The following is a 10,885-nucleotide window of genomic DNA, read 5'->3' on the forward strand; positions in this document are numbered from 1 at the left end:
AAGGCCTCATGCACACGACCGTTGTGTGCATCCGTGGCCGTAGTTCCGTTTTCCGTGATTTTCTGCGGACCCATTGACTTTCAATGGGTCCGTTGAAAACTCGGAAAATGCACCGTTGTTCATCAGCGGCCGTGATCCGTGTGACCTGTCCTATTTTTTTGACGGACAACGGTTCACGGACCCATTCAAGTCAATGGGTCCGTGAAAGAACACGGATGCACACAAGATTGGCATCCGCGTCCGTGATCCGTGGCCGTAGGTTACTTTCATACAGACTGATCCGAAGATCCGTCTGCATAAAAGCTTTTTCAGAGCTGAGTTTTCACTTCGTGAAAACTCATATCCGACAGTATATTCTAACATAGAGGCATTCCCATAGTGATGGGGACGCTTCTAGTTAGAATATACTACGAACTGTGTACATGACTGCCCCCTGCTACCTGGCAGCACCCGATCTCTTACAGGGGGCTGTGATCCGCACAATTAACCCCTCAAGTGCTGCACCTAAAGGGTTAATTGTGCATATCATAGCCCCCTATAAGAGATCAGGGGCTGCCAGGCAGCAGGGGGCAGACCCCCCCTCCCTCCCCAGTTTTCATTTCATTGGTGGCCAGTGCGGCCCCCCCCTCCCTCCCTCTATTGTATTATTTTCATTGGTGGCACAGTGTGCAGCCTCCCCCCCCCCGCCCCCCCTCCCCCTCCCTCTATTGTATTATTTTCATTGGTGGCACAGTGTGCAGCCTCCCCCCTCTTCCCCCCCCCCCCCCTGCTGCGCTGTCTGTGACCGGCCGGGAGCTCTCCTACTGGTAAGTGACAGATCATTAAGCAATGCGCCGCACAGTCCTGTCACTTACCAGTAGGAGGAGCTCCCGGCCGGTCACAGACAGCGCAGCAGGTAAGTATGATGCTTCTAATATTGCTAAGTAACCATGGCAACCAGGACTGCAGTAGCTTCCTGGTTGCCATGGTTACCGATCGGAGCCCCAGCGATTAAAGTGGGACTCCGATCGGAACTCTCCGCTGCCACCAATGATCGGGGGGGGAGGGGAGGCCGCACACTGTGCCATCAATGAAAATAATACAATAGAGGGAAGGGGGGCCGGGGGGGGCCGCACACTGTGCCACCAATGAAAATAATACAATAGAGGGAGGCCGCACACTGGCCACCAATGAAATTAATACAATAGAGGGGAGGGAGGGGGGGCCGAGGGGGGTCTGCCCCCTGCTGCCTGGCAGCCCCTGATCTCTTACATGGGACTATGATACGCACCTGAGGGGTTAATTGTGTGGATCACAACCCCCTGTAAGAGATCGGGGGCTGCCAGGCAGCAGGGGGCAGTCATGTACACAGTTCTTAGTATATTCTAACTTGAAGCGTCCCCATCACCATGAGAGAATATATGTTAGAATATACTGTTGGATCTGAGTTTCACGATCTAACTCATATCCGACAGTATATTCTAACATAGAAGCGTTCCCATGGTGATGGGGACGCTTCAAGTTAAAATATACCATCGGATTGGAGAAAACTCAGATCCGATGGTATAATAGGGACTCCTGACTTTACATTGAAAGTCAATGGGGGACGGATCCGTTTGCAATTGCATCATATTGTGTCAACGTCAAACGAATCCGTCCCCATTGACTTGCATTGTAAGTCAGGACGGATCCGTTTGGGTCCGCACGGCCAGGCGGACACCAAAACAACTTTTTTTTCATGTCCGTGGATCCTCCAAAAATCAAGGAAGACCCACGGATGAAAAAACGGTCACGGATCATGGACCTACGGACCCCGTTTTTGCGGACCTTAAAAAAACGACGGTCGTGTGCATGAGGCCTAACAATGTAGAAGCTATAGGAATTAACACACAGTGTGAAAATAAAATACTTACCATGGCGAGTGATGTGCGTGCTTCATCCTGAACTGTAGGGGCTGTCCTCTCTCTGGGAGGTGAAGGACGAGCTGTTATTCCAGAAGGAAGTCCTGGTAGGAATCTTAATGATAGAGAAGAACCAGTAAGCCCTGTATAATAAAACAACAATCTTTAGATGGCAGTAAGAAAGAAACGATATTGGACTAATATGAAAAAATTCGGAAAATATGCAAGATGAGTGTTAAAATGTAGATAGTGGAATATATCAACATGTAGCAAAAGCATTGCAAAAGCCATAAAAATCGATCTAATATATGGGACTACTCCATAAAAGGAGATAGCTAAGTCCCATAGAGAAATTTCCCAGAGTGTGGAGAAGTACCCAGCAGTGTTAGAAAGATGTAAAACGGGGAAGAAATCATGTACTAAGTGAAGCGCAAAGTGCAATATACAATAATGCGTAATAAAAATGTGCAATCCTCATGCCGGCATAATGGACAAATTATGGCGAATTTGAATCGGCAAGAGACAAGGACACTTGCTATAAAACACAACCAAAAAAACATCTAAGTCCAAAAGCCTGCGCAATAGATCAAGAGATAGATTTTCCGAATAGAACGTCTGTCCTCGCGCATGCGCGAGGGTATAAGAAGTATCGCGAGGGTACGGAGGAAGTGAAAAATCTTCCTAAGTCCTTGCGCATGCGCGAATACAATTTAGAGATCGCGGGAATAGAACCGGGAGGCATTGAAAAATCGCATGCGCGAGGCCTCGAAGGTACGTCGCGATTTGATTACATAAATAGTCTGCACGACTAAGGACCTATCAAGAGGAAGAAGGCGTGGCATTAAGGAATAGGTACATGACGACCTGGCACATCATTGGCAGTTGGTAACATGTGATCAAATACGAAACTTTAAGAGATGGTCTCCGCCCCCAACACTCACACCTGCACTATCCCCTGAAGACGCTGGTTAGCCAGCGAAACATGTCGGGATGCAGGGTGTATGAGTGTTAAATCTTAGGCAGTGGTAGTGAGGGAGCTCCCCAAAGAGGAGCAAATGTACAGCTATATAGGTGATAATAGAATACAGCAATAATGCAAATAGAGGGGAGAAGTAATAGTGGTAACCAAAACAGTGACAATACGGATTAATATTAAAGAGCAGACTGCACCACTGATTCTCCATATAGTGGCAGTGAGGGAATCTCACCAGAGGAGTGAGGAAATAGCTGTATAGGTGATAATAGCTAAGTGTTACAAGCAAATATAAAGCCATAAATGAATGTGGCAAGCAAAAGTAGGTGAGAACTACAAGTGTTAGATAGTAGAAGTAGAGCTGCCCGCACCACTGATAGTATTAATCAGTCTATGTAGTGTCTATGTATAGATAGAGTTAAATCATGAAAACTGTGTTTTAAAAATAAATAAATAAAAGCAACGTTTTAATTTTTGAAAAAACAGTACATGATCCAAAGACGTATTTGGGTCCAACTGGACCATCAATTAGTTCGCTAAAGTAGCCTAAGGGCTCATGCACACGGAAGTATTTTGTTTCCGTCTCTTTTTTTTTTTTTTGCAGAACCATTCACTTCAATGGGGGCCTAAAAAACCCTGAAATGACTGGGTGCATTCCGTTTCAGTATGTCTGTTCCGCAAACAAATAGAACGTCCTATTATTGTCCGTATTACGGACAAGGCTAGGACTGTTCTATTATGGACCAGCTGTTCTGTTCTGCAAAATACGGTTGTGTGCATGAGCCCTAGGACGTTGTCTAAATGGTTGTTATCTAAATGGTGAAAATGCAAAAAACTTTAATGAGATCCCTCATAGGTGTGGCACATAATGAGAAAACACTGTCTGCAATTTCTTCCAGAAACAGCCTAAGCTGCCATACTAAACAGCCCACATACAAGTGAGCCGCTTGTTCTAGAGAAAAAGACCCTAGTTCCCCTTCCAGACGATGCTTGTTCCTTACTTATAGCAGTGACTTACCTTCCATGTTCTTGCGATACGCAGTCTGTACACTTATCCAGTATTCATCATTCATTTTGCAACATAACCAGTTGCCACCAAATCTATTACAAAAGACAGCATCTCACATTCTGGTTCAGTGACTGTCTGAACACTAAAGTCATGGGCACGACTCGCATCCAGCAATTGTCCTGAAGGAATCCACTGTTCTCAGGTTCATCAATGCTTCTTTTCATTGGTTGCCAGAATAAGATTTAGTGAAAGAGACGTAAATCAGCATAACAGTCTATAAACCCAGCAATGAGTAAGAGTACAACCTGTGCCCAGTATATTATAAATGATAGAAATAGACATTGTCTGCACCAGCTTTATCTAGTCAGGTACTTTACCATGAAGACTATTAGTACTATCTTCTACGTAAACAAGGTGTTATACTGTATGTGCTAAACAATTTGTCATTTAATAGGAAGCTTCTGCTTTTATCTAAGTAATGGCGCATTTACATGGGATTATTATACCATCTAAAGGTATGGGTGAATTCATTGTTTATGCTGTGTAAATTTAGACCTGCTGCCCAGATTCTCTATGGGGACAATCAATCACAGTAGTCATTGCTCATCCCCATACAGTGGAGGTGATTGCTGCATGTAAATCCAGCTCTTACCTCCACTGACAAGTAGGCAGTTATCAAGAAGGAATAGTTCCTTCCCAATAATTGCCTGCTTAGTTGGTGCGTGTAAATGTGCCTTAGACCTATGTAGTCTGCAAATATACAATATCATTATCATTGTAGTCTATCTTGTACTTTACCTGTTGCTGTTTTAAATTCTTTTTCAGCATGGTCAAATATTGTTTCTGCAGAACCCCAGACCTGGGGGTAACTGCATCGGTTTGTAATGTATTGCTTTTATAATGTTCCTGTTATTTCACATCTGGCGCTATACACTTAGTACACCAGAGATGTAGTACAGTTGGCTGTGGATGGCAACTGGAATGGGACATGCCATCTCAAACCTCCCCTCTTGGAAGGAGGAGCAGAGCTAGTTAGGGAGGAGAGTGAAGGACCCTGCGATGCAGCTCCCACTCCTCCGGGCCATGAGGACCACAAAGTCAGCTCATCTGGGAGGACCACTGCTCCAGGGTCCCAGGCTACAGCATATTTGTGTCAGCAAAGTGATCAAGCCATCAAGCTATACAGACTCAGGCCTCTTTCACACAACCGTTTTTTTTTTTTTTCCGTTTACGGGCTGTTTTTTCCAGGACATCCCCCATGACAGCACATGGGAGGATGTCCAATCCAATCTCTGTAGGGACAGGAAGTGAAACAGGTTAAAAGCCCCCCCCCCTTCCCTCCGATCTCCAGTGTCTTCCTGTCCCTACAGGGATGGGCAAGTGAAGCAGGATTTCTCTTAGGAGTCGGGGTGCTTACCTAGGCACCGGGGGCCAGGTCGGGTCGGGGGTCTTGCACTCCCCTCTCAGGCCAGGTCGGGCGGTGCCCCGTACGGCCCCGCTAGCTCCCCCTTCGGGGGTTCTCTAGCTTGTCCCGGCCTGCCTTGGACTGCGGCAGGCGGGACGCTGATGGCGCTTCTCCTCCGGGAGCTCTGGGCTAAGCGGCGCGCTCCTGACGGCGACGTCGCACTTCTCGTGACGCGGCTATGACGTCACTTCCAGGTCAGCCGGAAACAAGATGGCGGCGCCCAACACAAGCGCTGGAGCCGTGGAAGCCCGGTCTCGTGCTCAGGGGTTGACTCCCTCCCCCTGGGGGGTTGAGCCCCCCTTATAAGAACGGAGCAGCGCGGCAGCAGAGGTGGAGGTAAGCCCCAGTGGGGAAGTTTTGAGCTGCTGTGTGTTTGCTTAATCACCATGGAGCCCCAAGCGTCAGCCAAATCTGAGATTGTGTCTGACCCCTCTGCTGCAGCCCATGTAAGTGTCCTTATTCGGTATACCTTGGTGTACTCTCCCCAGTCATTGAGCACGGTTTCTCGGATTTTTTTCCTAGGATAAAAAAAGTTCAGGGCAGTCGGCTCTCCAAGATCCCAAAAAGAGACCAAGAAAATGTGCGACTTGCGGGAAGAGGATGCATATATCTTACAAGAAGCAGTTATGTGCCGATTGCATTGCCAGGTTAATGAAGGAGGAGCAGCCGTCCTTTCTCACAGAACTTAGGAATATCGTTCGTGAAGAAGTACAGGCTACGGTTTCTTCTCTAAACCCTCCGCCACCTCCGTCTCAACCTGACTCCCCTCCCCCAAAAAGAAGGAGGACTCAGGTGGACTCTGATTCTGATAATCAGGAAGTCTCGGACGGAGAGATTGAGGAAGACACCATCTCTGCTTCTGGTTCCTCAGACCACCCTAAAAGTTTTTTATTTTCTACTGAAGACCTAGACGCCCTCCTCCATGCGGTTAGAGATACCATGCAAGTAGAGGAAGCTAGCCCCCCCATATCCGTTCAGGACGAGATGTTTGGGGGGTTAGGGGCAAAAAAGACTCGCCTATTTCCAGTAAATTCCCATCTGAAGGAGATAATTCTGGAGGAATGGAGGGAGGCCTAAAAGAAATTGGTTATGCCTAGGGAATTTAAAAATCGGCTGATTTTTAATCCTGAGGATACTAAACTATGGGATGAAGTTCCCAAAATAGACATTCAGGTGGCTAAAGTCACAAAGAAGACCTCCATCCCCTTTGAGGATTCCTCAAATTTAAAGGACCCTATGGATAGGAAGACGGAGGGTCTACTTAAGAAGGCCTGGGAGTGTTCGTCTGCTCTTATTAATGTCAATATTACTGCCACCTCGGTAGCCAGGTCTATGGGGTTATGGCGGAATCAGCTAGAGAACCACCTTAGACTAAAAACCCCAAGGGAGGACATCTTAGAATCCATTCCCCTTCTTAGGATGGCTACGGCCTATCTGGCGGATGCTTCGGCCGAATCCATTAGAATTTCAGCTAGAAACAGCACCCTGGCGAATACTGCTAGAAGGGCCCTTTGGCTAAGAAGTTGGTCAGGGGATGTAGCTTCAAAGAATAAGCTCTGTTCGATCCCTTTCTCAGGTTCACATGTGTTTGGCCCAGTCCTTGATACAATCCTTGAGAGTGCCGCGGACAGGAAAAAAGGCTTTCCGGAGGAGAGATCTAAGAAGACTCAGTCCTTTCGGAAGGATTCAGGCCAGGGACAGACAGAGAACTTTTCAGGTAGAGGGAAAGGCAAGTCGGGCAGGTGGAGCTACCCCAAAGGTGGGAAGGGGAGGGGGTTCCTTCTCAGACCCAACACCTCCTCGTATCAGAATAAATTACGCCAGACCAGTGGGGGGGAGACTTCGGTTTTTCAGTCATCAATGGTCTCTTGTAACTCAGAACCCCTGGGTACTTCAGACTGTGCGAGAGGGGTACAAAATAGAGTTCTGTCGTCCTCCCCCTCAGAGATTCTGTGTTACCACTCCCCAGTCTCCGTCACTAAAGAACCAGATGGTTCAGGACTTGGAGAAACTTTGCGCAATGGAAGCAATAGTTCTTGTTCCAAGACCCCAACAGGGCAGAGGCCACTACTCCAAACTGTTCTGGGTAAAAAAAAACAGACGGTTCACTAAGAACTATCATAAACCTGAAGTTCCTGAACAGATGGATTTAATATTTCAGGTTCAAGATGGAGTCAATACGTTCAACGGTTCCACTGATTCCAGCAGGGGCATTGATGTGCACCATCGATCTCAAAGATGCCTACTATCATGTCCCCATACATCCAAGCCATCATCAGTTCCTCAGGTTCGCGGTGACGTTAGACGGCATAGTTCATCACTTCCAGTTCCAATGTCTTCCATTCGGGATTTCAAGTGCTCCACGCATCTTTACGAAACTAATAGTAGAGATAATGGCTTTCCTGAGACAACAGGGAATAACAATAGTCCCGTACTTAGACAACTTCCTCCTGACAGCATCTTCAGAGGTCCTTCTGCGGAACCATCTGCAAACGACGTTACGGGTTCTACAAGATTTAGGTTGGATAATCAAATTTAGGTTGGAGAAATCAGATCTCTGCATGAGCGAAAGGAAGATCTTTCTAGGCACCCTTCTGGACTCCCAGAGACAAATGTCCTTTCTTCCAGAATTAAAACGCGACACATTTATAGAAGAAGTATCCTCCTTCCAAAGAAGAAACCTCTGCTTTATCAGAGAGGCCATGCGGATACTAGGCTTGATGACATCCTGTATACAGATGGTCCAGTGGTCCCAGATCCACTCGAGGCCACTACAGGGTCTAGTTCTCACCAAGTGGGACAAGGACCAGAGGTCTCTAGACAGGAAAATCAGGATTCCAATGTCCATAAAAGAGTCCTTGAACTGGTGGATAACTCCCGCTAACCTGCAGAAAGGGGTTCACTGGTTGAGAAGACCTTGTTTGACTGTGGTAACCGATGCCAGCATGTCCGGTTAGGGTTCACACATAGAAGATCATTTCTTTCAGGGTTCATGGTCCCCGGCAGAGAGTCAGCGTTCCTCAAACGTAAGGGAATTAATGGCGGTACTAAAGTCTCTCCAAGCAGCAGAACTTCTCTTAAGAGGGAATCACGTTCAAGTTCTATCAGACAATATAACTACAGTCTGCTATATAAGGCATCAAGGCGGAACTCAGAACCCAGGTCTTCAGGAGGTCTCAGAAAAAATCTTTCTTTGGGCACAGGGAAATATCCCATCTATCTCAGCCCTCCATATCAGGGGGAAGGACAACGTTACAGCAGACTACCTGAGCAGAAGAAGATTCCATCCGGGAGAATGGATGCTGAACAGGCAGGTCTTTCATCAGATCTGCAGGAGATGGGGGTACCCCCAGGTGGACCTTCTAGCCTCCAAAGAAAACGCCCAGGCGTCTCAGTTCTTTTCCCTAGATCCCAGCGGAAATCCTCGGGGGATAGATGCCATGTCAAAACCATGGGACATGGATCTAGCATATGTCTTCCCACCAATCCCGCTTATCCCGGCCACCTTAAGGAAGATCAGCGAGAGCTCGGGGAAGTTCATTTTCATAGGGCCAGCCTGGCCGAAGAGGAGCTGGTATCCCCTGTTAGACAGGCTAAGGGTAGAAGAACCAATATCACTCCCTCTGAGGCCAGACCTTCTCACGCAGGGGTCCCTTCTCCACCCGAATCTAGAGAAATGGAATCTGAAAGCCTGGATCCTGAAAGGAGAATGCTGAGCAGGCAGGGCTTGTCACATGCTGTGATCTCCACATTACAAAAAAGTAGGAAACCAGTGACAAATGCTATTTATAGAAAAATCTGGAGCAGATTTAATTCCTGGCTGGCTGATACACATCCGTCCAGAGCAACTCCTTCCATCGCGCAGATTCTTGACTTCCTACAGAGGGGCTTTGACCTAGGATTACACCCTAGCACGATCAAGGTGCAGATATCAGCCTTATCATCCTTCCTGGACTACCCGCTAGCAGAGCATCGTTGGATAAAAAGGTTCGTAAAGGCTATATCCAGACTAAGACCCACTCTGAGACAGACTGTTCCTCCTTGGGACTTATCTATAGTTCTAGATACCCTCTGTAAGGTGCCGTTTGAACCCTTGGTCACCATTCCGTTAAAATTACTCTCCTGGAAGACGGCCTTCTTGGTAGCCATCACTTCAACACGCAGAATTGGTGAACTTCAGGCCTTATCCATGAAGGAACCTTTCTTAAGAGTCTGCCCGGATCGAATAATCCTTCAGCTAGACCCAGGGTTCCTCCCTAAGGTCGTCTCTACTTTCCATAGGGAACAAGAAATATTCTTACCTTCTTTTAACGCCTCTCCTAGAGATCCGGAAGAGGAGAAATTCCATTGCCTGGACGTCCGTCGGGCAGTCCTTGAATACCTTCGCCGAACAGAACCTGATAGGAAGGACTCAAACCTCTTTGTACAATTTGGTAAAGCAGGAAGAGGGAAGAAAGTGACTAAGAGGACTCTGACACAGTGGATCAAGTCAACAATTGTGGAAGCATATCGGCTTCAAGATAGTCCCTGTCCTATCTCTATCAGGGCACATTCTACTAGGGCAGTCGCAGCTTCCTGGGCGGAGAAGGCGAACGCCTCTATAGATCAGATTTGTCAGGCAGCCACCTGGACAAGTTATAACACCTTTTGTAAACATTACAGGTTGAACCTGGCGTCCAATCGTCAACTTTCCTTTGGGCGTAAGGTTCTACAGGCTGTGGTCCCTCCCTGATGGCTAAGTTGGTAACTCTCCCATGTGCTGTCATGGGGGACGTCCTGGAAATCGGTAGTTAGTCTTACCGGTAACGTTCTTTCCAGGAGTCCAACATGACAGCACTCCTAATTCCCTCCCTAATATGTGATTCAGTGTGATGTTAACATTGCTTATCATATTAGTAATAAAATTGTGTTGCATCCATCCGGTGTAGTAATTTAGAAAACACTGGAGATCGGAGGGAAGGGGGGGGGGCTTTTAACCTGTTTCACTTCCTGTCCCTACAGAGATTGGATTGGACATCCTCCCATGTGCTGTCATGTTGGACTCCTGGAAAGAACGTTACCGGTAAGACTAACTACCGATTTTACTGTCCGTAACGGAACCATTCAGTTCAATGGTTCCGCAAAAAAAATGGAATATACTCCGTATGCATTCTGTTTCCATTTTTCCGTTCCGTTGAAAGATAGAACATGTCTTATTATTGTCCGCAAATCACGTTCCGTGGCTCCATTCAAGTCAATGGGTCTGCAAAAAACACGGAACACATACGGAATGTACTCCGTATGTCATCCGTATCTGTTCCGTTTTTGCGGAACCATCTATTGAAAATGTTATGCCCAGCCCAATTTTTTCTATGTAAGTACTGTATACTGTATATGCCATACGAAAAAATGGAACGGAAACGAAAAACGGAACAACGTATCTGTGAAAAACGGACCGCAAAACACAGAAAAAAACCATACGGTCGTGTGAAAGAGGCCTCAAGGTGAGGGGAAGCACATTAAGACACTATCACCGCAATTCAGAAAAGGCATAGCTAGAAGCCTGCTGTCAGTATATG

The 10,885-nt window shown here is 47.0% G+C and overlaps 1 protein-coding gene across 1 annotated transcript; it reads left to right on the forward strand.

Moving 5' to 3' along the window:
• Window positions 1-6,124: 6,124 nt before the first annotated feature.
• Window positions 6,125-10,393, forward strand: LOC120980039 (lamina-associated polypeptide 2, isoforms alpha/zeta-like). The gene is made up of 2 exons (XM_040408907.1): window positions 6,125-7,044; window positions 10,329-10,393. The coding sequence occupies exons 1-2, from the start codon at window positions 6,417-6,419 to the stop codon at window positions 10,391-10,393; spliced, it is 693 nt and encodes a 230-aa protein (XP_040264841.1). The 5' UTR covers window positions 6,125-6,416.
• Window positions 10,394-10,885: the final 492 nt, after the last annotated feature.

Source organism: Bufo bufo, chromosome 10, assembly GCF_905171765.1.
Source record: "Bufo bufo chromosome 10, aBufBuf1.1, whole genome shotgun sequence".
In the NCBI taxonomy this organism is placed as follows: Eukaryota; Metazoa; Chordata; class Amphibia; order Anura; family Bufonidae; genus Bufo; species Bufo bufo.

Excerpts from the sequence above, each read along its gene's own strand:
- LOC120980039 (XM_040408907.1), top strand. The coding sequence starts at position 6,417 with ATGCCTAGGGAATTTAAAAATCGGCTGATTTTTAATCCTGAGGATACT. Across the intron at positions 7,045-10,328 it reads ACAGACAGAGAACTTTTCAG|AGATTGGATTGGACATCCTC; the intron begins GTAGAGGGAAAG and ends CTGTCCCTACAG.